The 27,414-nt window shown below is 37.7% G+C and overlaps 6 protein-coding genes across 6 annotated transcripts; 2 read left to right on the top strand and 4 right to left on the bottom strand.

Moving 5' to 3' along the window:
- Positions 1-6,304: 6,304 nt before the first annotated feature.
- LOC133882753 (2-hydroxyisoflavanone dehydratase-like) lies at positions 6,305-7,476 on the top strand. Its single transcript, XM_062321969.1, has one exon. It carries the CDS (start codon positions 6,444-6,446, stop codon positions 7,347-7,349), a length of 906 nt encoding a protein of 301 aa, XP_062177953.1. The 5' UTR covers positions 6,305-6,443; the 3' UTR covers positions 7,350-7,476.
- A 1,154-nt stretch (positions 7,477-8,630) lies between these two features.
- Positions 8,631-9,861, top strand: LOC133882705 (2-hydroxyisoflavanone dehydratase-like). Its single transcript, XM_062321920.1, has one exon. The coding sequence runs from the start codon at positions 8,803-8,805 to the stop codon at positions 9,703-9,705; it is 903 nt and encodes a 300-aa protein (XP_062177904.1). The 5' UTR covers positions 8,631-8,802; the 3' UTR covers positions 9,706-9,861.
- Positions 9,862-10,599: 738 nt separating this feature from the next.
- LOC133882875 (probable carboxylesterase 5) lies at positions 10,600-11,797 on the bottom strand. The gene has a single exon (XM_062322104.1). It carries the CDS (start codon positions 11,718-11,720, stop codon positions 10,791-10,793), a length of 930 nt encoding a protein of 309 aa, XP_062178088.1. The 5' UTR covers positions 11,721-11,797; the 3' UTR covers positions 10,600-10,790.
- Positions 11,798-13,160: 1,363 nt separating this feature from the next.
- LOC133882626 (probable carboxylesterase 3) lies at positions 13,161-14,651 on the bottom strand. The gene has a single exon (XM_062321835.1). The coding sequence runs from the start codon at positions 14,340-14,342 to the stop codon at positions 13,434-13,436; it is 909 nt and encodes a 302-aa protein (XP_062177819.1). The 5' UTR covers positions 14,343-14,651; the 3' UTR covers positions 13,161-13,433.
- A 1,569-nt stretch (positions 14,652-16,220) lies between these two features.
- On the bottom strand, positions 16,221-17,384 carry LOC133881820 (2-hydroxyisoflavanone dehydratase-like). The gene has a single exon (XM_062320862.1). The coding sequence runs from the start codon at positions 17,256-17,258 to the stop codon at positions 16,341-16,343; it is 918 nt and encodes a 305-aa protein (XP_062176846.1). The 5' UTR covers positions 17,259-17,384; the 3' UTR covers positions 16,221-16,340.
- Positions 17,385-23,900: 6,516 nt separating this feature from the next.
- LOC133880836 (probable carboxylesterase 4, mitochondrial) lies at positions 23,901-25,143 on the bottom strand. Its single transcript, XM_062319801.1, has one exon. It carries the CDS (start codon positions 25,074-25,076, stop codon positions 24,165-24,167), a length of 912 nt encoding a protein of 303 aa, XP_062175785.1. The 5' UTR covers positions 25,077-25,143; the 3' UTR covers positions 23,901-24,164.
- Between the last annotated feature and the right edge of the window lie 2,271 nt (positions 25,144-27,414).

Genomic DNA, 27,414 nt, shown 5'->3' with positions numbered 1-27,414 from the left:
GTTTAAATACCTTACACAACCCTGTGCTTTAAAAACTTTATTTTTTGCCCCATCAATTTTCATTTTTTTCATACGTGGTCCATGTGCTATGCAAAAAGACGGAGATGATATCTCCATCAATTTTTCAGTCCAAAACTGACGAATTTCCACGTCAGCGATACATAACACTATTAGAAATGTGACACGTGGCTACACAAATTTTTAATTTTTTTTTTAATTTTAAGCCTTTTAAAAAATAAAAATAAAAATTAGAACCACCCCCTTTGGGCCATATGGGGTGGCCGGCCAAGGGGGTAGCTAAGCCACTCCCAATGCCAGTTTTGATGGTGGCTGAACCACCTCCATGGCCCTTGCGGGTGGCCGAAACCACCCCCATTTGGCTTGGGCCCAGTCTAGGGGTGGCGGAACCACCCCCGTGGCCCAAGGTGAGGTTAGGCCACTCTGAGGGCCAAATTGAAATTGTTTTTATTCTTTCAGTTTGGCCCTTGAAGGTGGCTGAACCACCTCCATGTGGTCTAAAAGGGGTGGCCCTAATTTTTGTATTTTTTAAAGGCTTAAAATTTTTAAAAAAAAAATTGAAAAAAATTGTGTAGCCATGTGTCGTAATTTTAATGGTGCCACGTGTTGCTGACTTGGAAATCTATCAGTTTTGGACGAAAATATTGGCAAAAGTATCATCTCTATCTTTTTGCATAGCATAGGTACTATGTATGTATGAAAAAAATAAAAACTGAAAAGGTCAAAAAAAAAAAAAAAAATTAACAATAAAAGGCAAAGAGGTATTTAATTCTAAAACAAAATGCACTTTGTCAGCACGTATGATTCTTCCTGTTGCGTAAACAGGAAAAATAAACATATAGTAAACATATAATAAACAAATAGTAAACATATAATAATTATTTTACCAGGAATGCATCTATCTCCATGTAGGCTTTTATGTAATTTACGCCACAATGAAAATTCTGTAAACATATAATAATTAATCTTGAAATCAGTCCGACGGCCAAGAGGTTTTTATTTTTTTTCATTTAATGCGGTTTGGTACTTTTGGTAAGGTTTTTTATTTTTTATTTATTTTTAATTAACTTATGGTAAGGATTATAATTAGATAAATGGTCGTTTCGAAAAAGTGTTATAGGTGTTACTTGTCATCATCTTCAAAATCGATTTGCATGTTTCGTCCACTTCTTATTAACGGGTGCTTAACATCTACACCTTTTAAAACGTGACACTTGTCCTATATAGGCTATTAACATTATTAAAAATTAAAAAAAAAAAAAAAAAATTAAGGGTTGGCTAAAACCAACCCATGTCCTAGTGAATAGGCTGGCGAGATTATTTATTATTCACACGATAAAATAAAAAATATTAAAGTAACTACTCTATTTCACACACACACACACACAAAAAGCTTATAGGAGTTAAATTTAACTATTTTGAATCATTTGTCTATTTTATTATAGATGATCTTAAATATCGTTTCCATTTCACTTGATCCACTACAACAAATACCAAATTAATGACGTCGAGGATTCGAAAGGAAACTTTAATGGCAAAAGCAAAATGCCCAAGTGCCCGTTACGCCTTATGGATAAGGATTCACGTACCAATCCGCATGGCTAGTGAAAGGTTTCATATAGAATCATTTGTCTACAATTTTTTTTTTTTTTTTTAAGATTAGCCTTTGGATCAACAATGACTTGCAAAAAGGAAAATTAATGGTTGATTTTCACTGCCGCATCATCCTAATTGTATGACAGTCATATATCAATCAAATAAATAATATTACTCCTTTTCGAATTATCCAACTATTTATTTAGATAGATCGATTTCATTAGTGTCTCTTACATTTCCTCTCCAAATTATTAGCAATACATACTGATAATTACCGTGATGCCGATCTGCCCTATACCATATGGCACTGCTTACAAAGCGATATATTAATGAATAATGCTACAAAGAGGACTCCAATCCTTTCATTGTATTACTCTATATCATTTTGCTTTTAAAATTATCATTGAATTTCAAATCATTATTATTGATATTTGATCCAATAATAATTTTAAAAGTCATATAAAATTTGAAATCACACAAAGAATACTCTAATACATCCTCTCATAGTATTACTCTATATCAACACTTTATCTACAACCTTTGACAAAAGCAGAGGTCCAAAGGAGATGGAAAAAGAATAAAAGAAGGTTATAATAGCAATGAAAGGCCATCCTGGCACGAGCAAGAGCACTTTGGCCAAATCCTTGTCCTCAGCGCTCATAATCCCTCTCATTGACGTAGGCGACGTTCATGACTGCCCCTCACCTCTCGAAAGCTCGACCTCTCTTCTCTGCAACCCCAACCACGGCTTCCACTCTCCTCAACGACCTCTCCTACAACTACATATTCTGGGTCGTGTCCACCTTAATGCTCCGTTTGTTTCGACGTAAAATGGTTTCAGGGAAGTCATTTTTCTGGAAAATATTTTTCGTCGAAAGCATTTTTCGGTGTTTAGCGCGTACAGAAAATTACAAATATTTTTTATATTTTCATTCAAACATATTAACCTATAAAAATTAATTTTTATTCAAAACAAATAAATATAAATATAAAATAATATAAAAATCATCGATGACGAGATTCCGTCACTGACCGACAAGATTCTGACCATTTTTACTTGATTTCGGTTAATACAGTCAAAATTCAAGATAATGGCCGGAATCCGGACAGTTTCGTCGGAATCTGGGATGGCCGGATTCCGGCGAAGTGGCTGGATTCCGGCACAAACGGCCGGATTCCGGCCAGAGAGGCCGGATCTGGCCAGATCCGGCCGGGAACTGGCCAGATCCGGCCGGGAACTGGCCAGATCCGGCCGGGAACTGGCCAGAGCCGGCTGGGATCCGGCCAGAGCCGGCCGGCTCTCTGGCCAGACCGACCAGATCCCGGCCAGATCCGGCCGGTCTGGCCAGAGAGCCGGCCGGCTCTAGTCGGATCCCGGCCGGCCTTGGCCAGTTCCCGGCCGGCTCTGGCCAGAGAGGCCGGCCAAATTCCTGCGATCTGGCCGGATCTGGCCAGACCGACCGGATTCCGGCCATCTGGCCAGATCCGGCCAGATCGCCGGAATCCGGCCGGTCTGCCCAGATCCGGCTAGATTGGTTGCCGGAATCTGGGCTAACCGGATTCCGGCGAAGGTGGCCGGATTCCGTCGCCGGATTCCGACGACATTAACCGGATGTTGTCGAAATCCGATACCGGCAAGATTTCGATGGTGGTCGGTTGCTTAAACATGAAGGTCGACTGCGTTGTTTAAAATAAATCGACCGCGTCAGACGTCTTCGGAAAATGATTTACGCTTTTAAAAAGCGTAAATCATTTTCCGAAATTTACTAAGTATTTTTGGTCAAACAGAAATCATTTTCCGGTTGACTATTATTTTCGCCCCTACCAAACACCGGAAAATACCGAAATCATTTTCCAGAAATCATTTTACGCCGAAACAAACGGAGCATAAAAATAAATATGGACTCCTATATAACTTCAACCAAATAGATAAGCAAATATGCAAAGCAATAAAAACAAATAACACATATATTTGGTTACAAAGTGGAAACTATTTTTTCCAAACAGAAAAATCACTTTGGGGTAGCCAAAATCAAGAAATCAATTATCATCAGAAAAAAAAAAAAAAAAAAAAAAAAAAAAAAAAAGCTAATTACAAGAAGTTTGTACTCACAACCCTTTGTAGTAGTCACTCTCTTGAATTCCAACAAACGCCTACTTGTCTGCCTCTCTCCTAGACCCGTATGGAGAGTTCTTCAATTGATCCCTTAATTGGAGAGGTCCTCCAGTTAGACTTCAATGGTTGAACAGTTAAACAACAAAGAAACACTCTAAGAGAAATACATAAATTTGTTTAAGCCTAAATAATATTCTTTTAGCACACTGGAATTCTCTACAGGAATTCTTAAAGAACTGCCTAGGAGCCCTTTTAAATTGGTTCTGAAAACCCTAAAATAAGTCATAAACAGATTTCTAGGTGGCGGTGTCCGGACATTGCTAACGCATGTCCGAACATGTATTAGGAAGTAAACTTTCTGTAAAGCGTGTCTGGACATGTTGCCCTAGTGTCTAGACATTTGCAAGAAAACTTTTCTGTGTCCGCTGTCTTGTCTTGAGTGTCCTGACATCTTGCAGAACAAGAACTTTCTAAAAGTTGTGTCTGCTAAATTGTCCGGACATGTGAGAGAACAGGACCTTACTGTTACTTGAGTCTGTTGCATGGGTTGTCCGAACATTTTGAGAACATAAACTTTCTGTCAATCGTGTCCGGACATGACTTGAGGATGTCCGTACATTTTGCTAAAGATGAACTTTCTGTAACTTGTGTCCGGACAAAGCTTCTAGTTGTCCAGACAGTGTGCAAGAAATCTAGTTTTTCAGGAACAATTAATTATGCAGGATATTTTTCAAACCATTGCTATTTCATTTCTTGATTAATATTCTGCAATACTCTCCTTGTTCAGCTCTTTTTTTTCTTGATTAATATTCTGCAATATTCTTCTAAAAGTCTTTTGAGTAATTTGAGTCCCAAGTTCTTCAACAATTAATTAACCTTGTCATCAGAATATAGCCAATCACCAAAACCAACAAACTCGTCATTTGACCATTCTGGGACAAAATTATTACATATAAAAATAAATAAACTAAATTAAATTACTCCCCTTTTTTGTCACAAAATGACAAAGGGTAAACCAGCCCAAAAAATAATAGTATCCAAATAACAAACTCAGCCCAGAAATTAAAAAGATAAATTGTTTAACAAAAATACTAAAAACAAATGTCACAGAACTTGATCCCACTGATCTTCTGAAAGGATGTTGTGGAGAGTGTTCCATACATTTGTCTTGATCTGGGCAACATCTATCTCTCTGCATACGCTGATCCATGGTCAAGCGCTGATCATCCATGAAAATAAGCCGGTTATCCACAGACAAAAGTCGATCATTCATTTGAGTCAAGAGACTCATGACTACAGCATTAGACGGCTCAGCAAAAGAGGTGGAAGCCGAAGGAGCAGTAGAGGCTGACTCATCAGGCATCTGAAACCGATGGAGTTGAGCATTGGATTTCAGCACTGAGCATTGGTGTCCTAATTATATTAAATGTGAGATTATGTAATATGTGTTTTTTTAATGAATATACAGTGTGTGATATGTGCACAGTCAGCATACAGGGATCATCTCCATTTAGTTTGAAATATATAATATTTATTTTTTGATTAGGATTTAAAATTAGTACATCTAATAGTATACGTGATTTCATATTATTAAAATATTGTCAAAATTTGTCAACATTAATTTCATATTCACATTTAAATGCACTAATTTTAAATCTTAATAATGAAATAAAAACTATCGGTTCATTTAAAATAAAAAATAAAAAAAGAAAACCATATTCCTCGTGAGCTGATGATTGATGTCATCGGTTGTAAATGTCAAACAAGTTATACATGTCATAAGCTACAATAAGAGTTGACTCATCATGGGATTATAACAAAATTTATGCTAATTAAAAAGATGAACTATGTTTTCCTTGAATTCTCTTAAAATTTATGTAATTTTTAAAATTACCATTTAAATATGTGATAAATCATTATTAGATTTTGATTTAATTAATGCTGATTTTAAAAGTCACGTATATTCTAAAAGACTAAAAAATTATGTATATCTTCCTTTTAATATTACTATTGTAATAATGACTCACCATGGGATAATAACAAAAGTTATGCTAATTAAAAAGATGATCCATGTCTTCCTTTAATCCTCTTAAAATTGATGTAATTTTTAAAATTATCATTTAGATGTGTGATAGATTATTATTAAATTTTGATTAAATGCTGATTTTAAAACTCGTCTATATTCTAAAAGATTGAAAAATGACATATATGATCTTCCTTTTAATATTACTATTGTAATAATGACTCTTTGCGTGTTAGCTCTCTGTATACTAGTTTCATCTCCAAACTAGTAAAAATCTGTTTAGAATTTCATTAATTAAGCAGCTTAGAAACTTTTAGTGAATAAAAAGTTGTGATAGCTAGCTCTGCCACTAATTAAATTAGAAGCTTATGAGAGTTCCATAATTGAATTCTTTATCAAGAATTGTTATACCGGGAAGCCATGTCCACTGTTCTTAAGGTTGAACAATCGATGAGAATTTCGGTTGGTTATGACTAGTAGATGAAACAAACCAGCAGATAGAAACCACTTTTGCCATAAAAGATTCTTATACTTCTCCTCACACTCAATCAAAATTAAATCTTCCCCTTTGATCTCCTCCACCTAATAAATAAACAAACCAAGAAACCCTCCTTCTCATTGCCTTCTCTCTCTCCCAACGAAAGCTAAGACTCCCATAGCAGGAGTACTACTAGTCTTTGCATCTTTTCAATGGCCTCCGGTGACTCAGAAATCATCCACAAGTTCCATTTCTTCGATGTCTACAAAGACGGTCGTGTGGTGCTACACCGCCCCTTCTCGGAGAAAATCCCACCCTCCGATGACCCGATCACCGGTGTCCGATCAAAGGACGTCATCATATCAACCAAACCCCCGGTATCCGCCCGTATCTTTCTACCCAAATCCGCTGACACGACCCAGAAACTCCCTGTCCTATTCTACGTGCATGGTGGTGGTTTCTGCATGCTATCCGCTTTCTCTCCCCATTACCATAGTTTCCTCAACAACTTTGTCGCGGAAGCTAATGTCATCGCAGTCTCAGTCGAGTACGGACTATTCCCGACTCGACCAATACCTGCTTGTTACGAGGACTCGTGGGCCGGGCTCCAGTGGGTGGCATCCCATAGTAACAGAAACGGACCGGAGCCATGGTTGAATGATCACGCGGATTTTCAACGAGTTTTTGTTGGGGGAGATAGTGCTGGAGGGAACATATCACATACTTTGGCGTTTCGGGTCGGGACGATCGGGTTACCCGGCGTGAAGCTAGTTGGGGCGGTACTGGTTCACCCATATTTTGGAGGTACGGAAGATGATCAAATGTGGCTATACATGTGTCCAACAAACAGTGGGTTGGAGGATCCTAGGATGAACCCGAATGCAGGGGATCTAGCCAGGTTGGGGTGTGAGAGGGTGTTGATTTTTGTGGCTGAGAAGGACCACTTGAGGGATCCGGGTAAGCGTTACTATGAGAAATTGAAGAAAAGCGGGTGGGTAGGATCCGTGGAGCTGGTAGAGAATTTAGGGGAGGAGCACTGCTTCCATTTGCATAAACCCGAGTATGAAAAGGCTGTGGATTTGTTTACAAAATTCGTTTCGTTTGTTAAACAAGACTAGATATGTGGTCGATCTTTACTCTTTAGCGTGGGATTTTCAAATGTAACGTTCATTAAATAAAATGTAATTTTCAAATTTCGATCTTTTCTATTTCAAATAAAATGAATAATATTTATTTTATGGTAAATTACAAAGTGAAGAAGCGTCGATTTTCATTTTCAAAAGTTTTGACAAGAATCAACTATTCAAGTGGAAAAATCACCTAAATAGTTTCGAGGGAATCACCGTGAGGTTAGAACAAGTACTAGGAAGTAAGTTCGAATCCCATAATGAGAATTACTCGTTCTTAATTATTGTTAGTTACCTTGAGTCTCAGTCATGCCCTGATGAGGTTGAATCAGGTTATATGACTCATCAATTAATTTTGAGGGAGTGTTTATAGTTATCAGATGTGTTAATATTGACTTTATATATATTGTTAAATGCACCCATCAACTTTTAATTTTGACCATGAAATAGGTTATAAAAATTTTATTCCAATCGAATGGAGCGATGTTTTCTTATTAAAATATTAACCTTTTGTTGATGTTTTCTTATTAAGTAAGGATTTATACCGTGACTTAAATCTTTGGTCTCTCATTCAATTCTCCTTTTTAACTCAAAATTCAAAATTCAATATTATAGGATATATTATTATATTATGCATGGCACTATAGCACTCACATTGGATTAACCAAAATAATTAAAAAGTTATTTTGACTAACTTAAAAAATAAAAATAAAAAATAAAAAAGTTCTACCTCCGGCTAGCCACTTTGGCTTAATATTTGATTAGCAACTAAAAATAAATTTGTTAAGCATGATAACTCAACAATGTACCAATTAAATTTTTCGATATTCATAATTTTAAATATAATAAAATATAATAAATAAATAAAATCACACATCCAAAAGAAAAATGATAAATAGGAGACATCTTACTGTTCCCTACCGCCTTTTAATATTAAAAAAATATATTTTATTAAAAAAATGAAAAAAAAAATGCATAAAGAAAGAAAATTATACATTTTTTCATTTATTCTTTATGTATTTTTTCATTTTTTTTAATAAAATATATTTTTTTAATATCGAAAGACGGAAGGGACGGTCAAACGTCCTGTCTATCATTTCTCCATCCAAAAAAGTGCGCAGAGGGCTGGTCGGTTCAAAATTCTGCAGCGACTGGGACCCAACGCTTATCACGTGGACCTTCCTCCATAGTTGAGAATCAATTAATAAGAATTTGTTTTTTAGTTAAGTTTGTGGTGAGATAGATAATTAGCATTCCACTGGTGTTACGCCATTCCTCTTCTGGTTGCTCAACTCAAATCGCTGTTGGACAACTGCTGCGTCATTATGACTACTACATGAAACAAACAATCAAATTAAATGCATCCCTTCGATCTCCCCCGCCTAATAAATAAACAAACCAAGAAACCCTCGCTTTCGCGCAGTACTACTCTTTGCTTCTTTCAATGGCCTCCAGTGACTCAGAAATCTCCCACAAGTTCCCTCACTTCGATGTATACAAAGACGGCCGCGTGGTGCTACGCCAACCCATCACTGAGAAAATCCCACCCTCCGATGACCCGCTCACCGGTGTCCGATCAAAGGACGTCATCATCTCATCCGAACCCCCGGTGTCCGCCCGTATCTTTCTACCCAAATCCGCTGACACGACCCAGAAACTCCCTCTCCTGTTCTACGTGCATGGGGGTGGTTTCAGCAAGCAATCCGCTTTCTCTCGCAAGTACCATAATTTCGTCAACACATTCGTCGCGGAAGCCAATGTTGTTGCAGTCTCGGTCGAGTACGGACTCTTCCCGACCCGACCAATACCTGCTTGTTACGAGGACTCGTGGGTCGGGCTGCAGTGGTTGGCATCCCATAGTAATGGGAACGGACCCGAGCCGTGGTTGAACGATCGCGCAGATTTTCAACGAGTTTTTGTCGCGGGAGATAGTGCTGGAGGGAACATAGCACATAATCTGTTGGTTCGGGTCGGAACGATCGGTTTACCCGGAGTGAAGGTGGTTGGGGCGGTTCTGGTTCACCCATATTTTGGAGGTACGGAAATTGACAAAATGTGGCTATACATGTGTCCAACAAACAGTGGGTTGGAGGATCCGAGGATGAGCCCGAATGCAGAGGATCTAGCCAGGTTGGGGTGTGAGAGGGTGTTGGTTTTTGTGGCTGAGGACGATTTGATGGATCCGGGTAAGCGTTACCATGAAGAACTGAAGAAAAGCGGGTGGGTAGGATCCGTGGAGATTGTAGAGAATTCAGGGGAGAAGCACTGCTTCCATTTGTCAAACCTCAAGTATGAAAAGGCCGTGGATTTGATTGAAAAATTCGCTTCTTTCGTTAAACAAGACTAGATGTGTGGTCTTTAGCGTCGTCTGGTTTTGAGCCATAAGAGTTTTAAATTTGAGAATGTTGTATTTATCTCCTTTTAATTATCACTCTATTTTTAATATTCCCTCTTTAATATTTTAAATTTTGTAATATCCCTCAAATGATCAAATCTATCAATTAAGTTGCAATGTCTTCTTTAACCTCAAAAAAAAAAAAAAAAAAAAAAGGCAAAAAGTTCAGAAAGAAGTAAAAATTATTGCAGACGATCTCTGATCGGTGTTGAAGTTAGAGTTATTACAAGTAAATGTATATTTTTTGGACATTTGTTCTTCACATTAGGGAAGGATTTTTTTTTTTTTTCTTAAAAAAAATAAATAAATAAGCTAACAACTCAATAACCCAACTAAGGTAAACTACAAGCATCTCAATGTCCTAAAGAAAACTCAAGAATGTGAAAGTCACTTGGGAATGCAGCCAGTTAAAGCCGCGGCCTACTAAGATGGATAAAACTATCAAGAAAATAGAAACCCCTAAAAACTTAGATCTAATCTAATTTCGATAGAAACCAAACAGATTAAAAAGTGAAAACTTAGATTTGATCATACTTTCAAGAAAACCAAACAAACTAAGAGAAAGGAGAGCAAAAATGGGATCTCCAACGCATACAATTGTTGAAGGTGCTTTAAAAAAATAACTAACCAGAATAGATAAAAATAATTTTTAGTTATGTTAATTGATAAAATTTGATGATGTTATTAGAAATGCTCACATTTTATGTTTTTTTGTATTACATAAATTTGAACTCTCACACGAAAAATAAATAAATAAATAAAATAAAATCCGTCAATATTGCAACTCTAATGATAAATTGAGAAACATTGCAAACATTAAAATACCGAGAAAACAATGCAAAATAGTGACATGAGGAAAGGTAAATATTAGTTTCCCCATTAAATTTTCACCAGGTACTACAAAACCCAAATAAGTATCTAAATATGATATGATTATAAGAGCATAAAAATGCAGTAATACAACCAGTTAATTAAACCCATAATTTGCTAATAGTTCCGTACCCCAGGAAAAAGAAAATAATAAATACTTAAAAAGCTCATGGGAGAGCAGGCTGGTTCAAGAAAGAAGCCATCTGTTTCAAGAGGGCTAGAGCCTTGTCACAATTTGGGTTAAACAAATGGAACACATGGTTCTCCCCTTGTGTCTCCACAAACTCAACCACCCCACCCCACCCACTCTTCCTCAGTGACTCATAGTAATTCCATCCCCTATCCCTCAGCTCATCTTTCTCAGCAACAATAACCAGCACTCTCGAACACCCCAGGCTCCGCAATTTCGGATCCGGAGCCGGGTAGATACTCGGGTCATCCGGCCCACTCATTGTCGGGAAAATAAACTCTATCAATTTGCCAGGCTCACCGCTCCCAAAATACGGGTGGACGATCGCCATCCCTACGATCTTGAACCCCAGTAGCCCGTCGACGCCGGCCCGCCTCGCCATGCTGTGAGCGATGTTAGCTCCAGCGCTATCTCCGGCCAAGAAAACTCGCTCAAAATCCGCGTGATCATTCAGCCAAGCCTCGGGCCCATCGCCCTTGCTGTGTGCAGCAACCCATTGCATCGCCGCCCATGTGTCCTCGTACGCAATAGGAAGAGGGTGCTCCGGAGCTCTTCTGTAGTGGATCGACACTGCCACGACGTTTGCTTCGGCGGCTACGGAGCTGACGTAGTTGTGGTAAATAGGGGAGAAGGGGGATTCGACGCAAAAGGCGCCGCCGTGGATGTAAATGAGGAGGGGAAGCTTGTGGGCGACGGCGGAGGTGGTGGTGTTGGGGAGGAAGAGGCGGGCGGACAAGGCGGTTTCGGGTGAGATTGTGATGTCTTTGGACTGGACTCCGGTGAGGGGATCGGTGGTGGGCGGTACAGTTTCGGTGCCGAGGAGCCTCTCGACTCTGCCGTCTTTGTAGACACGGAAGAAGGGAGGGAAGTCATGGGCCACTTCATTGCTGTTAGTGTTGGGATCCATTGTTAGACCTAACTGCAGCTTCCTTTGAATCCTTTGTGTATTATGGGAGAGAAGATGGAGCGGAAGAATAGGTGAACAAGTCAATATATGATGTGATCAAGTCAATATATGATGTCATATCAAAATTATTATATATATATATGGAAAAGAAAAAAAGAAATGGGACCCAATGAGAAAGAATGGAAAAAGAACAAAGTCGTACGCAAGATTTGTTCATCAGTGACGTTATCGTAGAAGAGCTGTTGGGTGTGATTGGTAACGTACCACCTTTTTTTTTTTTTTTAAATAATTAATTTTAAAACATTTTTATTTTTGTTTTTTACGGTTTATATTACATTAATAAATTCATTATTACTATTTAAATAAAAATATTAACTATAATATAATTTTTATTTTATTTTATTTTTTATATATAAATTTTTTCTACCTTGTATCACATCAATCACTTAATATTATTAATAACAAAAATTTATCACAACAATCTTAACTAAACACATTTGCAATTTCCAATATCCGTGTTACACGAGCTCCTATAGCACAAATCTCAATCGTCCATAAAATGTCATCTCAACAGTCTGCGTGTCAGCCATGCACATACCTTATAAATTTGCTCTTTTATTAAATAAATAGATAATTGTACCAATAATCTTTAAAATTAACCAATTATAAATCACTTCATATGGTACAAAAAGTTCATGAATGATTCATATGATAAACAATAATTACAAATTACTCTCTAAACCTGTTTTTCTGTCCACCAAATTAATAGATTCCGTTAGTTTGTCACGTCATACCCAATAAGAAATTGATACGTGTTCATTACAATAAAAAAAATATAAATCAATAAAACTTAAAAAAAATATGTTTTTTGTTTAAAAATAAAAATAAAAAATAGCAAAGGGGTGGCTACTGAGGGTGGCTTGACCACGTCTGGAGGTGGCGCACAGCCTCTTCTAGGCCTAGGATGGCCACGTGTCGATTTTCTATTAGATATGACGTGCCAAACTAACGAAATCTATTAATATGGTGGACTAAAAACGGGTTCAGAGAGTAATTCGTAATTATAGTTTACTACAAAGACCATCCATAAACTTTTTATACCACAGGGAGTAATTTGTAATTTAAGCCAACTTTATAGACCAATAGTACAATTATTCCTTAAATAAATTACTTTTTAAGGTTTAAAATTAATCAAATAACCCTATTGAGTCTATTCATACACTTGCACTCATTTTCAATTTCTCACAGTAGGCCAAAGAGGAAGGAAGATCCTTACCCATGTCTGTCTTCCGGCCAGACAAAAAATAGTTTAGGGATAAAAATGTAAATGTGAATATTAGTAACATTCGCGTCCATATTTGTAAAGTTATTATGATTATTATTCGTTATTTGCATATAGGTATTTTGGATCTTGAAATTATAATTTCTGCTTCTAGGAAATACAAAGACATTATTTATTTATATATTTATTTATCTCATACATAATTTAACTTCTTGCATCATATAAAAAAAAACACCCAATACAAAGAGAAAAGATATAAGGAAAAAGATAAAATAAAACATCCAATACACACTTACTCAATACACATTCATTACACACTCTCCTTATTACTTAGAGTGGGACCCACCTCAAATGAGCCCCACTCCGCATATAAAAAGGTAGGTGCGTAAGGGATGTCACATTCTCACCTGCCCGGATATAATTAATAACTCTCAGCCCAATTTTATGAAATCAACCATGGCCTTGATCAGGGGCTCCACCTTGTCACTACTCGGATTCAACAGAAAAAAGCCATGCCCCTCTCCTTCCGTTTCATATAATGACACGGTCCCGCCCCACCCACTCTTACTCAATGTCTCACAATAATCCAACCCCCTATCTCGCAACGAATCTTTCTCTGCCAGGCAAACCAGGACCTTCGTACCCGCCATACTCGGCAATTTCGGATCCACTGCCGGGTACATTATCGGGTCATGGAACCCGGCGCTCGTTGGACACATAAAACCGTACATTTTACTAGGCTCTTTACCACCGAAAAATGGGTGCACCATGAGTAACCCAATAATGTTCGGGCCATCCAACCCGGTCGCGCCAGCCTGAACAGCCACGTAGTGGGCTATGTTGGCCCCAGCGCTCTCGCCCGCCAAGAAAACCCGCCCGAAATCCGCATACTCGTTCAGCCACGGGTCGGGTCCTTGCCCCTTCGAGTGGGTAGCGATCCACTGCAGTGCGGCCCACGCGTCCTCATGCGCAGTTGGTAGAGGGTGCTCCGGGGCAAGCCTGTAGTCGACGGAGATAACAACAGCATGTGCCGCTGAGGCGAGAGATAGAAGAAAATTATGGAATGTCTCGACGAAAGGCGATCCGATGCAGAAGCCTCCACCGTGGTAGTGAACGACGAGTGGCAACTTGGGATCTGGGCCGTTCACTTTTGGGAGGAAGAGCCGGGCCGAAACGCCGGATTCGGATAACACGACGACGTCCTTGGATTGCACCTGGGTTTTGGGGTCTAGACCAGTAGAAAAATAGTCAGGGACCCCGTACCTCTCTATGCGGCCATCTCTGTGTACTTTGAAGTAGGGTGGGAATTCGTGAGTTGTTTGGTTGATGCTGGAATCCATTCCAAAATATGCGTCTGAGGTTGTGAGAGAGAAAGATATTGAATATACTGGCTTATCCAAAAAAAAATAATAATAATAATAATAATAATAATATATGGAAAGGAATCAAAGGATATTTTGTTTATCGGGACTGCATCGCAAAGTGAAGATTAGATAGCTCATGAGTATCAATGGTGAAGTGGTGAACCCATGTTGCTCGGATTGTTCCTCTTTATAGGGCTGCTATAAATCAACAGGTGCTATGAATAGGTGCAGATTTGCATCGTATAAATTTCACACGTTTGGGTTTCTTTAACAAGCTGACACTAAGACCACGCACGGCGGCTACCTAAAATTTTATTCAGGATGGATAATGAAAACCAACTTTTACTAATTTAGCTAACTATTTTTCAACACCTTTCTTTATCAATTTATCTAAATTTCTCTCAATTTTATTAAAATAAGTATTTATTTATTTATTATTTATTATTTTTGTTTTTGTTAAAACCTATCTCCACGCTGCCACGCATCTGTATCTCCACGCGTCTGCACTCAAAAACCAGAACAGACAAGGTTCTTTTTCTTCACCTAAACAAAAATACTTCTTCTACTTCAACCTTTCAAATAAAATTAGGTGATTTTGCCGCTTATTTGAAGGACAGTGTCTTCCTTTTCGTTCATGGCTTTATGGTAAAGAAGATGAGAAATTGGTTTGGTGGTATATGGGTGCCTCTGGCGTCCCTTTCGTCCATGACTTTAGGGTGGAGAAGATGAGAAATTGGTTTGGCGGTATACGGGTGTCCACTTGCCTCCATTTCGTCCATGGCTTTAGGGTGGAGAAGATGAGAAAGCTGGACTTCCTTTCGTCAATGGTAGAAGGCACAAGGAAAGAGGAGGTGAGAGAAAAGATTAAAAAAAAGAGACACAAAAAAGATAAGTAATAAAAAATGATAACAGTCAAATTTAACTATTACAAGTCATTTGCCTATTCTGTAAGAGATACTATTGGTAGGGTTTAAAAATTGAAAAAAATAAAGAGAAATTATATTCTTTAAAACTTTTTTTCAATTTTTTTTAATATTAACCCCTTGATCCAAAATCTTGGCTTCGTCACTGCTAATCAGTTAGTTAATATATTAGTATATTAACTTGTTAGATAATATATACTAAGTTAATTATCCAATAATAAACATAAGTTCATTATAGTTAAATTAGTAAATAGTCAATATATTATTAACTAGTTCTAATATACTATCATTTTTTATTTTTACAGCCGTCCACATCTACACACTAAAAATGTTGACACATGCATGTCCCGATTACCACATATTGAAACCAACTCATATTATCATCCTATGTGGTGATATATCACATGTGATACGGATACCCATGCCTTTATTGTCATATAGGATAAAGAAATTATTAAAAAAAAAAAATACCTAATTTTTTTAACCCAAAAAAAAAAAAAAATTGATGGGCGGTGACATGGCCCAAACCACCCTCAAAAAAAAAAAAAAAAAAAAAAAAAAAAAAAAAAAAAAGAAAGAAAAAAAGCAATCTAAAAACCATAGGCTAAAACATGTGAAATCAAAGGCATTACTTGAACGCTACTATCTGCTACTATCTGAACTTATAAATGATATATCATTTGAAAACAAATATAACCGGAAAAATAAACACGACGAAGTAAAAAAAAAAAATCTAGCCGAATTTCTCTTATCCATTTGGATGATTCCGATCTTAATTGTTCTCATAATTGAGCCAATTGAGAATAAGCACATATCTAATAATTCCCCTTGCAGGTGTTTTTTTTTCTCAGAGTATTTAGCTGCACCGGAATAAATAGCACAGGAACAAATCCATGCCAAAAAGCATAAAAATTGTGAATATTCACATATGTTTTTCACAAGCCATTTCTTTCTTGAATTAAAAACAATTACCAATACCAATAGTATAAATACAACGGAGAGTTGACCAGAATGAATACAGATGAAACTGAAATGACAACCGAAATAACTGTCAGTCCAGATTTATGAAATCAGCCATGACTTTAAGCAGCGGCTCCACCTTCTCACTAGTCGGATTCAACACAAAAAAGCCGTGGTCCTCACCTTCCGTCTCATAAAACGACACCGTCCCACCCCACCCACTCTTACCCACTGCTTCACAGTAACCCACCCCTCTATCTCGCAACCAATCTTTATCTGCCACGCAAACCAGCACCTTCGCACCAGCCATACGCGACAGATTCGGATCCACTTTCGGGTACAGCATCGGGTCACTGAACCCGGCGCCCGTTGGATACATAAAACTGTAAAGTCCATCTAGCTCTTTACCACCGAAATACGGGTGCAGTATGAGTGACCCGACAATGTTAGGGCCAACCAATTCAGTGGCACCAGCTTGAACTGCCACGTAGTGGGCTATGTTGGCCCCAGCGCTCTCCCCCGCCAAGAAAACCCGCCCGAAATCCGCATGCTCTTTAAGCCACGGGTCGGGTCCTTCACCCTTCGAGTGGGTAGCGATCCACTGCAGTGCGGCCCACGAGTCCTGATGCCCGGTTGGTAGAGGGTGCTCCGGGGCAAGCCTATAGTCAACGGAGATAACGAAGGCATTGGCCGCTGCGGCGAGAGATACAAGGAAATTGTGGAAGGCCCTGTGGAAAGGCGATCCAACACAGAAGGCTCCACCGTGGTAGTGAACGACAAGTGGCAACTTGTGATCTGGGTGGCTGATTTTTGGGAGGAAGAGGCGGGCCGATACGCCGGATTCGGATGAGACGACGACGTCTCTGGTTTGGACGTGGGTTTTGGGGTCTAGGCCGGGGGGAGCAAGTTCGGGGACGGCGTGCCTCCCCAGTCTCTCCACGCGGCCATCTTTGAATACTCTGAAGTAGGGTGGGAAATCGTGCGATATTTCGTTGGTGCTTGAATCCATTGTTTCGATCCGATACCCGAACAATCAAATAAAATGAATCTCTAAATATAGGAAAGGAAAAGGTGTGCAAAAGAACAATAGAGTAAAAGCATCAACTAGAAGGAACGGTAGGTGGGATCCGGATACTCTCCTGTTGAAGAGGACTGGATACAAGCCGATTAACGGTTACGATCTTTTAAAAGGAATCCAAGGCCTCAAAGTTGCCACGTATTAAACTGTTACTTAACGCATTAGAAAAAGAGGAAACATTAATTTTAATGGAGTCTTACTGTCTTCCATCCCAGAGGAGAGAGACAATTGAGAAAGAAAAGAAAATGGCGAGTTAACAATGGCAGCGAACACAAAGGAGGAGACCACCGATAGACTTGATTTACATATTTGAAAATACAACAATCGAAATACCTACACATTTGACAAAGTCAAAACTTCATATTATCAGCTTACTAGGTGATTTTGATTCCCGTCCTTATCTCCTTGGTTTTCGGCTTCTTGTACAGCATTATCCTCTCTTTCAAATGTGCTCTGTTTTGTTGTTTATGGGCTATTATCTGAATTGTAGCTTGAGTTGTGTTTTATCCAAAGTGTTGCTTGAACAAGTGACTTCAAAGTGTTGTCCCCCTCCCCCTCTTCCATCCCATGTCTGCAAGAAGAGAAACTTGACTCTAATCCGACAATGATGGCGAAGGCGATGGAAGTGAAAAAAGAGTTGCAAGGACTAGGGAGGGAGTTTCCATCTTTTTATTTTGTAAGCCGACAAAAAAAATATATATTTATGGGTTCTTCATTTTTTTTTTTTTTTTTTTTTTTTTACTTTCGAAGTTTTTGGATCGTTCTAATTCTCTTCATTTCGTAGTCATTCTCTTGATTTTGTTTATTTTCCCCTTTACTTGATGGAGGATTTTTCAGTTTTTTTTTTAAGCCAACAATAATTGTATTCTAGGTTTTTCATTTTCTTTTTTGAACTTTCGTAGTTTATGGGTCGTTCTAATTTTCTTCATTTCAAAATTTTTTGAACTTTCACCGACTGAAAGGAACATGGTGAGGGAAGGAGGAGCAAGGTAGGGTAGAGAGGAGCGAAGATTTTAAGGGAAGACGTTTTTGAGTGAGCAAGGTAGGAATGCCCGCACGGGGAGACGTTTTGGAAGTTTTGAGGAAGAAGATAACACTATCGATGAGGGACAAGGAGACATTTTGGAAGTTTTTTGTTTTTTGTTTTTTTGTTTTATTTTCTTTTTTAATATAATCAGTGGGCTAACGATGTCAATCAATGGCCTCTTACCCATTAACTTTCTTTCATATGACGTGGCTAATTGTTAGCCTTCGGTTGTTTCAAAAAATATCCTAGCCGTGAACCGGCTTGTATCCGGTTGAAGCCAAATGGAGAGGATCGTTTTTCCGGTAGGTGCACGTGCGTCTCGAAAGTCGTCCTACATTCACAGCCCTTCAACCGACCGGTCGTATTAATGTGCCGTACGTTTTACTTCAACAAATGCCACCTACGACGGAACGACCACAAGGTTAGACTTCACAAGGTTGATGATTGGCCTCTCTCTCTCTCTCTCTCTCTCTCTCTCTCTCTCTCTCTCTCTCTCTTATAGTCTTATGGTTATTTATTTCCATTTATACTTCGTTTGTTTCGGTGTAAAATAATTTTTAAAAAATGATTTCGACATTTTACCGTGTTTGATAGGGGCGAAAATTATTTTCGATTTGAGCGTAAAACTTTTTTAATTTTTGGAAAACGATTTACGGTTTTTAAAAACTGTAAATCGTTTTCCGAAATTAAACTTTTGGTCCTTGCATGCATGTTTGATATCTGATTGCTGAAATCCAGAAATAGTTGATTGTCGGAATTCAGGCGGCGCTGGAATCCGGTAACATCCGGCCACCGGAATACTGACGGTGCTGGATTTCGGCGACTTCCGGCCACTGTCGCCAGATGCTGACGAACCAGATTCAGGCCGAAACTGGCCAGAATCCGGCCATGGTCAAAAGACAGCCAGATCTAGCCAAAATGGCCGAAATCCGGCCGGATCTGGACGGAACCGACCACTGATCCTGCTGGATCTGGCCAAAATGGCCGGGATCTGGAGGAATCCAATAACGGCGACCAAACGTTACTGGATTCCGACGACAGTTGCATTTTCACCTTTCGTGATTTTTTCGTTCGTTCCAAACGCTGAAAATTATTTTCGAGAAATCATTTTACGTCGAAATAAACAAAGCATTATTTGCCGTCAATTTCCATTTTAATACCCTTTTTATCATAAATTTATTTGTGCATGCAACAACTGCTCATCAACTACTTGTTGGGATGGTATACATTAATTGGAGATTTGACTTTCATGCTATAATGATTTAACAGCCGATCTCCTATAAATCTCAAATGTTGACTTCATCCCTATGCGTGACATTATGTTTAGATTTGTTTCATATACCAATTCAACTACCATTAGATACTTAGTGATCGGATCATCATTTAAGTTATGACCCATGATTAACTTTTATTATTAAATTATATATTATACAGATACTTATAAATAGAATTATTTAATTGTAGTTTATACTTTATAGATATAATTATATATTATATACCAATAAATTATTGTTACTTAATAATTAATATTCAATATATACATATACATATATACTATATAAAATCACAATGACTATTGTTAATTGTTACTTAATAAGTAATGTACTATATAAGTTATTTTTAAAATAATTAATAAATATACATATATTTATTAATTAATATGTATATATATGAATATATACAAGCTGCGCAAATAAGCGTGTCAAGCCCACATATGAGTATGTTTGCAAATCTTAAATGAGGTAGCCGAGTTTTATACGAGTATGTATCGTTTAATAATCGAGTATAGTTTCGTGTTTACGAATGACTCATTTAATAACCGAGTCACACATGAGTCGAACTTTATCGAGCCAAATTCGGGTGAGCTCACGGGTAGCTTTGTTTGTTTACACCCCTACGTAAGGCTGTAAACAAACCAGTCTATTCGATTACCCACTTGGTTAAGCCCTGTCCAAACTCAAATCTTGGCACTGTATAAACCCTCTCGATTAATAAGTGATATATACCCAACTTGTTCGACAGAACTAGACGAGAGTTCGCGAACTTGACTTGTTTCAAGCTCAATCCGACCGGCTAACCCAACTCATTTAGAGCTTGCGAGCTCGATTAGGTATATATAGGTTAGTTAATATTTATATCAATATTATCATACTTAATTACTTTTTATTTCATATTATTATATGATATTATTTTTTAATTTATAGGTTATAAGTATAATATTATGAACTTAATGTCACACAAATATACAACATCATACAAATAAAATATATAGTTCGTTGATGTATGCATGAATATATGTAAGTATAATGACAATGTAATTCATATATTCTCAAATTAAGTGATTAGTATTGAAGTAATCAATGTGTTCGTTATATTCACAAGTAAAAACTTAACATTCAAATTTAGATCATATGATCTATTATATATATGATATAAGTATTATCATTAGATACTCAGAAACCGTTGATTGATGGTTTACATAATTCATAATTCATAAGTGTAATATCATAGGCACATAATGCCACATAAGTATACAATATGTAGTTTCTTAATCTATGCTTGAATGTATTCAAGTGCAACAATGACATTGTAATTTATATAATATCAATAAGTGATTAATATTGGAGTAAACAATGTATTTGCTATAATCACAACTTAATCATTATCACAAGCATGTCATTACAATTTAAATCATATCATTATAGTCTATAGATCATATAAATTATTATTCGAATCAACAATGTGAATATAATATGATCATATGATTTATAGATCATATAATGTTATCATATGAATATAACTATAACTACATAAGCATATGATTTGCGTATTATCATTAGATATATAACAACGTGATTCAGGTAATCTCAAATTAAGTTATTAGTATAATAATATTATAATCGACAATATGTTTGCTTATAATCATTAATTAAATATTATCGTAATTATTACCAATTCAACATTATAAATTTATAATTTACTAACCTAGTATTTGTGACGTCCCACATCGCCTGAAAATGAGGATGTGCTTATATGTATAAATGCACCATTTATGACACAACGCGTTTTAAAGCCGTAATGGTTATGAACCTATCAGAACTCCGCAGTTAAGCGTGCTTCTGCGAGAGCAATCCTAGGATGGGTGACCTCTTGGGAAGTCTGGTTTAGGGAGCCAAAAGCGGACAATATTGTGTCATTGGGGGTGGGTCGTTACAGTATTACATAATCCGTCAATTAGTGTATTATAATACCAAATTTAGTAAGTTAGTAACTTTATTAATATATACTAAATTAGATAACATAGAATATAAGTAATAAAAAAGTTAGTTAATATGTAACTATGTTACTTGTTAGTTGTTAGTGTATGACATTATATAAAAACTATTAAAATTTAACATTAGCATATATGATATTAACTAATATTACTAGACTACTAGTTACTAAGGAGTAACTCAATCGGCTGGGGACCACGTCTCATGAAGCGGAGATCACTAGTTCGAGTCTCCTTCCCCCCTCTTGTGTGGATATGTCAAAAAAAAAAAAAAAAAAAAGACTTCTAGTTAATATATTGTGTGTACACTAACGTATTAACGCTTTATAAATTTTTAACTAACAATGAATTAACTGCAAAATTCTATATGCTATGAAGCATTAACTATATGCTATTATTTTTTATTTTAATACTATATGATATAATATATGTAATATGTATATGCAATTAAAAAAATACTTTATCATATTCTATTTAAAAATATTCCTTAAAAAAATAGTATCAAGTGTTAACTATTAGTTTTTGCCAAATAAATGCCAATTATACTAAAAATTAAAACAGTGTTTTAGTGTTTTTATATGCTATTATGCATGCACCTTCGTTGATCCAAGTCAACGGTTGTGAATTACTAGTTAAACTATTTCTTTAATTACACGGTCATGATCATTGGGATAACATGGAGCCGAATTCATTAGTAATTGTGCATGTAGGAGATAATTTTTAGCATTGAGAAGAAGTTGGTTGAGTGGGCATTTTTAAAAAACACTTCAACTTTAGAAGAGAAAAAATTATTTCACGCTTTCCTAGCGTGTTTTTAGCTGTCCGATTTGATTTTGTTAAATTTGTAGCCGTTGGATTTTCTATATGGAACACAACTGTAAGTCATTATAGACGTGAGAGTTAGATGGTGTTCCACATGACTTCATGAGCTCACTAATCAAACGATTTGAATTGAATGAAAAAAAATCAAAACTATTTTCAACGCTTAAGATCATTGCTTGTGCAGATATGGCACAGGTTTCACCAACAAACGCAAGTAAAGTATCAATTTTTGAATTCTCGTTTTTTACACATGCACCGTGCCGGAGTACGATGGATCAGATCCCCTCAAATTTTTTGTCCTCAAATTTTTTGTCCGAATTTGATACAATTCGGGCAGGTTGTTGTGAGTAAGCATTTATGAGATTCACCTGACCGGATAAGCAGTTGGGCAGCCCAACTTTTATTTGGTCAGGTGGGTCTCATAAATGCTTACTCACAACTACCTGCCCGAATTCTATCAAATTCGGACAAAGAATTTGAGGGGATCTTAATTTTGCACATTAAATATCCTTTAAAAAAACCATTCGATTTATCTCTTTGAATCTTAACCATTAAAGCTTAACCCTCATGAATTAAATGCCCACCTATCAAACACCTTTTACATTTCCTTTCCCAGGCCTATCAACATCTGCCTCATCTTTTTATTTTATTTTTTCAACTCTTCTTTTCTTCTTTTCTATTTTCTTCAACGTTCTTCTTCTATTTTCTTGTAATTTTACTCTCTCAATAACTTTTCTTTATTTTTTTAACTTTTAAAAAAAATAAAATTTGTTAAATGGGTCTGAGCCTGAGCCACCCGATAACAGCTTGACATTTTGTAATTCGAGCTCAAGTACTCGGCTCAACTCAAAATTGTGTTCTTTGCAAGCCTAAGTTAGGGTATGTAACCAACAAGCCGAGTTCAGACAAACGTTTCTCAACCTGGCTCGATTAGAGGTCCTTTAAAACGAGCCAGTTCGGGATGCCAAAACTCAACTCGGTTCGGTTAATTTACAGCACTACCCCTACGTGTAAGACCAAATTTAACACCTACGATAAAGGCAAAGAGAGATGTTACACATTCATTTCTTGCCCATCTTTTTACCCATCTTTTCTGTAAGTCTATCATTAAATCTGTGGGATCACATGTTGGTTCCATGTGATCCCACATATTCAATGGTGAATTTGTCGTATCGAAATGGACAAAAGATATGTAAAAGATGAAAACCAAACAATTCTCAAAGGCAAAACAAACATCATTTAAACCCATGCTTGAAATGAAATCTTCTTGAATTCGTTATTCTCATTTGGTCGCAATACTACGGAAGCCGCTGATAATCTTCCTCAAATGACCAACGACATGTAGCCATGATTCGCTCCCTTCCCCTCTACGGTTGTTTATGCATTAATGCAATCTCATGGATTTTGTGAATCTCTTCTAATATTATACAATATGATTGATATACAATTGAAATGGAGCAGTAAAAATCAACCTTTAGATCAATAAAATTCACTTGTACAAAGAAAAATTAAAATCTAAATGTCATTGTCATTTTCATATCATCCCAATTATATAATAATTATATAATTGTTTATTAAATAGTATTTTTTGAATTTTGCTATGAAAAAACCATACCCACGCACTCAAAACACATTTATTTTCATTCAGTAAAGGCCAAAGGGTAAGGACCATTAAAGAATATAGGTACGAATTTTTCATATTTTTCATTCACCTAGGCTATAATCCAATATTAATAAAATCAACCAGCTTTTTCATCAATGCGGCAGCGTTTTCACCCTCAGTGTTGAACAAATGAAAGCAATGGTCCTCTCCTTTAGTTTCCAATATTTCCACGTTACCCCCCCAACCGCTCTTACCCAAAGTCCCATAGTAGGCCACCCCTCTGTCTTTCAGCCAGTCTTTCTCTGCCACGCACACCAGGACCTTATCACACCCCATGCTCGACAAATTCGGATCAACTTCCGGGTTTAGTTTCGGGTCATCGTCACACCCGGTACTCGTGGGGCTCAAAAACTTGTACATTTCATCACGCTCTTTGCCCCCGAAGAAGGGGTGCACCATCAGTACCCCGACGATCTTCAAGCCAGCCAATCCAGCTCGGACTGCCACGTGGTGGGCTATGTTGGCCCCTGCGCTCTCACCCGCCAAGAAAACCCGCCCGAAATCCACATGCTGGGTCAGCCACGGCTCGGGTCCTTGCTTGTTAGAATGAGTACCGATCCACTGCAGCGCGGCCCAGGAGTCATCGTAGGCAATTGGAAGCGGGTGCTCTGGGGCCAGCCTGTAGTCAACAGAAACAACTATTATGTTGGCCTGGGAAATCAGAGACGTGAGAAATTTGTGAGAAATTGTGTCGAACGGTGATCCGACGCAGAAGCCTCCGCCGTGGTAGTGGACGAGAAGCGGCAACTTTTGATGATCAGAGCCGTTGATTTTGGGGATGAAGATCCGGGCCGATAGACCGGTTTCGGGCGATATGACAACGTCTTTGGATTGTATTCGAGTGTGTGGGTCTAGGCCAGCCGGGACGTGGTCATGGGACATGTACCTCTCTATGCGACCATCATTGTAGGCTTTAAAGAATGGTGGAAAGTCATGGGTTATTTCATTGGTGGTGCCTGACGCCATCAATTGCAAAAAGCAAGTGCACAGAGATAGAGAGAGAGAGAGAGAGAGAGAGGGGTTGTGATTTCTAAAGGAGTACCAGGCTATGAAATAGGGAGGGTCCAGGAAGGCGTGAAACAAGAAGTCATAGGCGCGGAAGGGTAGGTGAAAAGTGGGAAGCCATGCGTCATGAGAGGGCCGTGGCCGGTAGTTACTGTGCAGCATTTGTGCTAAAGTTAAACGCCTAGAACGGTAGTTAGGGCTAGCCGTCACCCACACAATTCCGCCCCGATCCGAAATTTTCGGTAATAAAAAGGATTAGGGGGATATTATTATGGTTTATATAATTATATCCATTGTCTATCATAAGAAAGTGAGATATTAAAAAAAAACAAACTCCAACCTTAGCTTCAAGTCACAAGGAGGATGAACCAATCTTTGCTTCAACATTTCTCGGTTGAGGAAGTTACTTTTGCTCTAAATCAAATGCATTCCCTAAAGTCCCCGGGTCCGAATGGATAGCCGGTAGCTTTCTATCAAAAATATTGGTACTTTGTGCGGGGAGAGATATGTAAAGTTGTTTTGCCTTTTCTAAATGGGGGTCGGTTAGAGGAGAGTTTGAATTGTACTAATATTGATCTAATTCCCAAAGTGCATTCCCCTACAAAAATGATAGAATTTAGACCTATTAGTCTTTGTAACGTCCTTTATAAGCTTATCGCTAAGGTGTTGGCAAATCGTTTAAATTTTTTTTTGCCCAATGTGATTTCTCAAGATCAAAGTGCTTTCATCCCCGGGTGTCTCATTGCCGACAATATCCTAATTGCCTTTGAGACTCTACATTCTATGGACACTTGGAAGAAGGGAAATGAGGGATTTATAGCCCTTAAACTCGATATGAGTAAGGCCTATAATTGAGTTGAATGGGATTTATTGGAGGCAATTTTGAAGAAGATAGGCTTTGATGACCGATGGGTCTTTTTGATGATGTCATGTGTTCGCACGGTAACTTATTCGATTCTTGTAAATGGCCAACTGCATGGACATATTAAGCCAACTAGAGGGATTTGACAAGGGGATCCTCTTTCCAATTTTTTCTTTATTTTGTGTGCAGAAGCAATGAGTTCTCTAATTCACCAAGCTAGAAGAGAGGGTTTAATTTCTGGATTTCCTATTGCTAGGGGGGGTACTAACATAAATCATCTCTTTTTGTCGATGATAGTTTGCTTTTTTGTAAAGCTAAGGTGCAGGAATGGGAGAAGATTCAGTCAATTCTAGCTTGTTATGAGGCAGCATCTGGTCATAAGGTTAACCGAGAGAAAACTTCTGTGTTTTTCAGCCGAAATACTCCCTTATTATTCGGCAAGAGCTGATCGCGATAATAGGAGTATCTTATACACAACATTATGAGAGGTATCTTGGTCTTCCTGCCATTATTGGGAGATCAAAGAGTAGTACTTTCTCAGGGATTAAGAGCAAAATATGGGCTAAGATAGACGGATGGAAAAAAAGTTTATTTCCCATGCCAGGAAAGAGATTTTGATAAAGGCTGTCCTTCAAGCTATGTCAACATATACCATGAGTGTATTCCTTCTTCCTAAGGGTTTTACGAAAGATCTAAATTCTCTGTTGGCTCAGTTTTGTTGGGGGCATAAAGGGAAGGATAAGAGTATACCATGGATGAAGTGGTCACGGATGGGTGTTTCAAAGGATAGCGGTGGATTGGGGTATAGGGACCATTTTGCCTTCAATCTTGCTTTGTTGGCAAAGTAAGGTTGGCGCCTATTGCAGAATCTTAACACTTTAGTAGGGAAAAATTTTCAAGAGAAATATTATAGGGGAAAAGGTTCCTGGAGGCCAATTTGGGTAGTCGCCCTTCTTTTGCTTGGCGGAGTATTTGGTATGCCAAAAACCTTGTGGAGGATGGCACTATTTGGAGAGTTGGTAATGGTAACCGAATTCGTGTATGGAAAGACTGGTGGCTTCCCTCTTATCATTCCAATAAAGTATAGGCTCTTATCAATTTCTTACATGAAGATGCTACAGTGAGTGAGTTGATAAATCCAGATATAAACTGGTGGAATATACTTGTGGTGGAGCAGATTTTTCCCTAGGAAGTTGCTAATCAAATATGTGGAATGGCCATATCACCAAGAACTAACCAGGATAAACTGATCTGGGCTGCTACTTCCACTGGTGTTTTTTTCTGTACATAGTGTCTACCATCTTCAGCTTGATTTGATGCAGCGGGTGCAAGCTGACGTTTCATCAAATTCGGTTGTCCATCCTGGGTGGAAGTTGATTTGGAAGTTTAATATCCCACGGTCAACTCAGTTATTCTTATGGAAAGGATGCAATGATA

Source organism: Alnus glutinosa, chromosome 11 (genome assembly GCF_958979055.1).
Source record: "Alnus glutinosa chromosome 11, dhAlnGlut1.1, whole genome shotgun sequence".
NCBI classification, from domain to species: domain Eukaryota; kingdom Viridiplantae; phylum Streptophyta; class Magnoliopsida; order Fagales; family Betulaceae; genus Alnus; species Alnus glutinosa.
The sequence above is the reverse complement of the archived record's forward strand: the minus strand, read 5'-3'. Positions and strand labels throughout refer to the sequence as shown.

Bases quoted from the DNA above. Each gene is read 5' to 3' on its own strand.
- LOC133882753 (XM_062321969.1), top strand. From the start codon at position 6,444: ATGGCCTCCGGTGACTCAGAAATCATCCACAAGTTCCATTTCTTCGAT.
- LOC133882705 (XM_062321920.1), top strand. From the start codon at position 8,803: ATGGCCTCCAGTGACTCAGAAATCTCCCACAAGTTCCCTCACTTCGAT.
- LOC133882875 (XM_062322104.1), bottom strand. From the start codon at position 11,720: ATGGATCCCAACACTAACAGCAATGAAGTGGCCCATGACTTCCCTCCC.
- LOC133882626 (XM_062321835.1), bottom strand. From the start codon at position 14,342: ATGGATTCCAGCATCAACCAAACAACTCACGAATTCCCACCCTACTTC.
- LOC133881820 (XM_062320862.1), bottom strand. From the start codon at position 17,258: ATGGATTCAAGCACCAACGAAATATCGCACGATTTCCCACCCTACTTC.
- LOC133880836 (XM_062319801.1), bottom strand. From the start codon at position 25,076: ATGGCGTCAGGCACCACCAATGAAATAACCCATGACTTTCCACCATTC.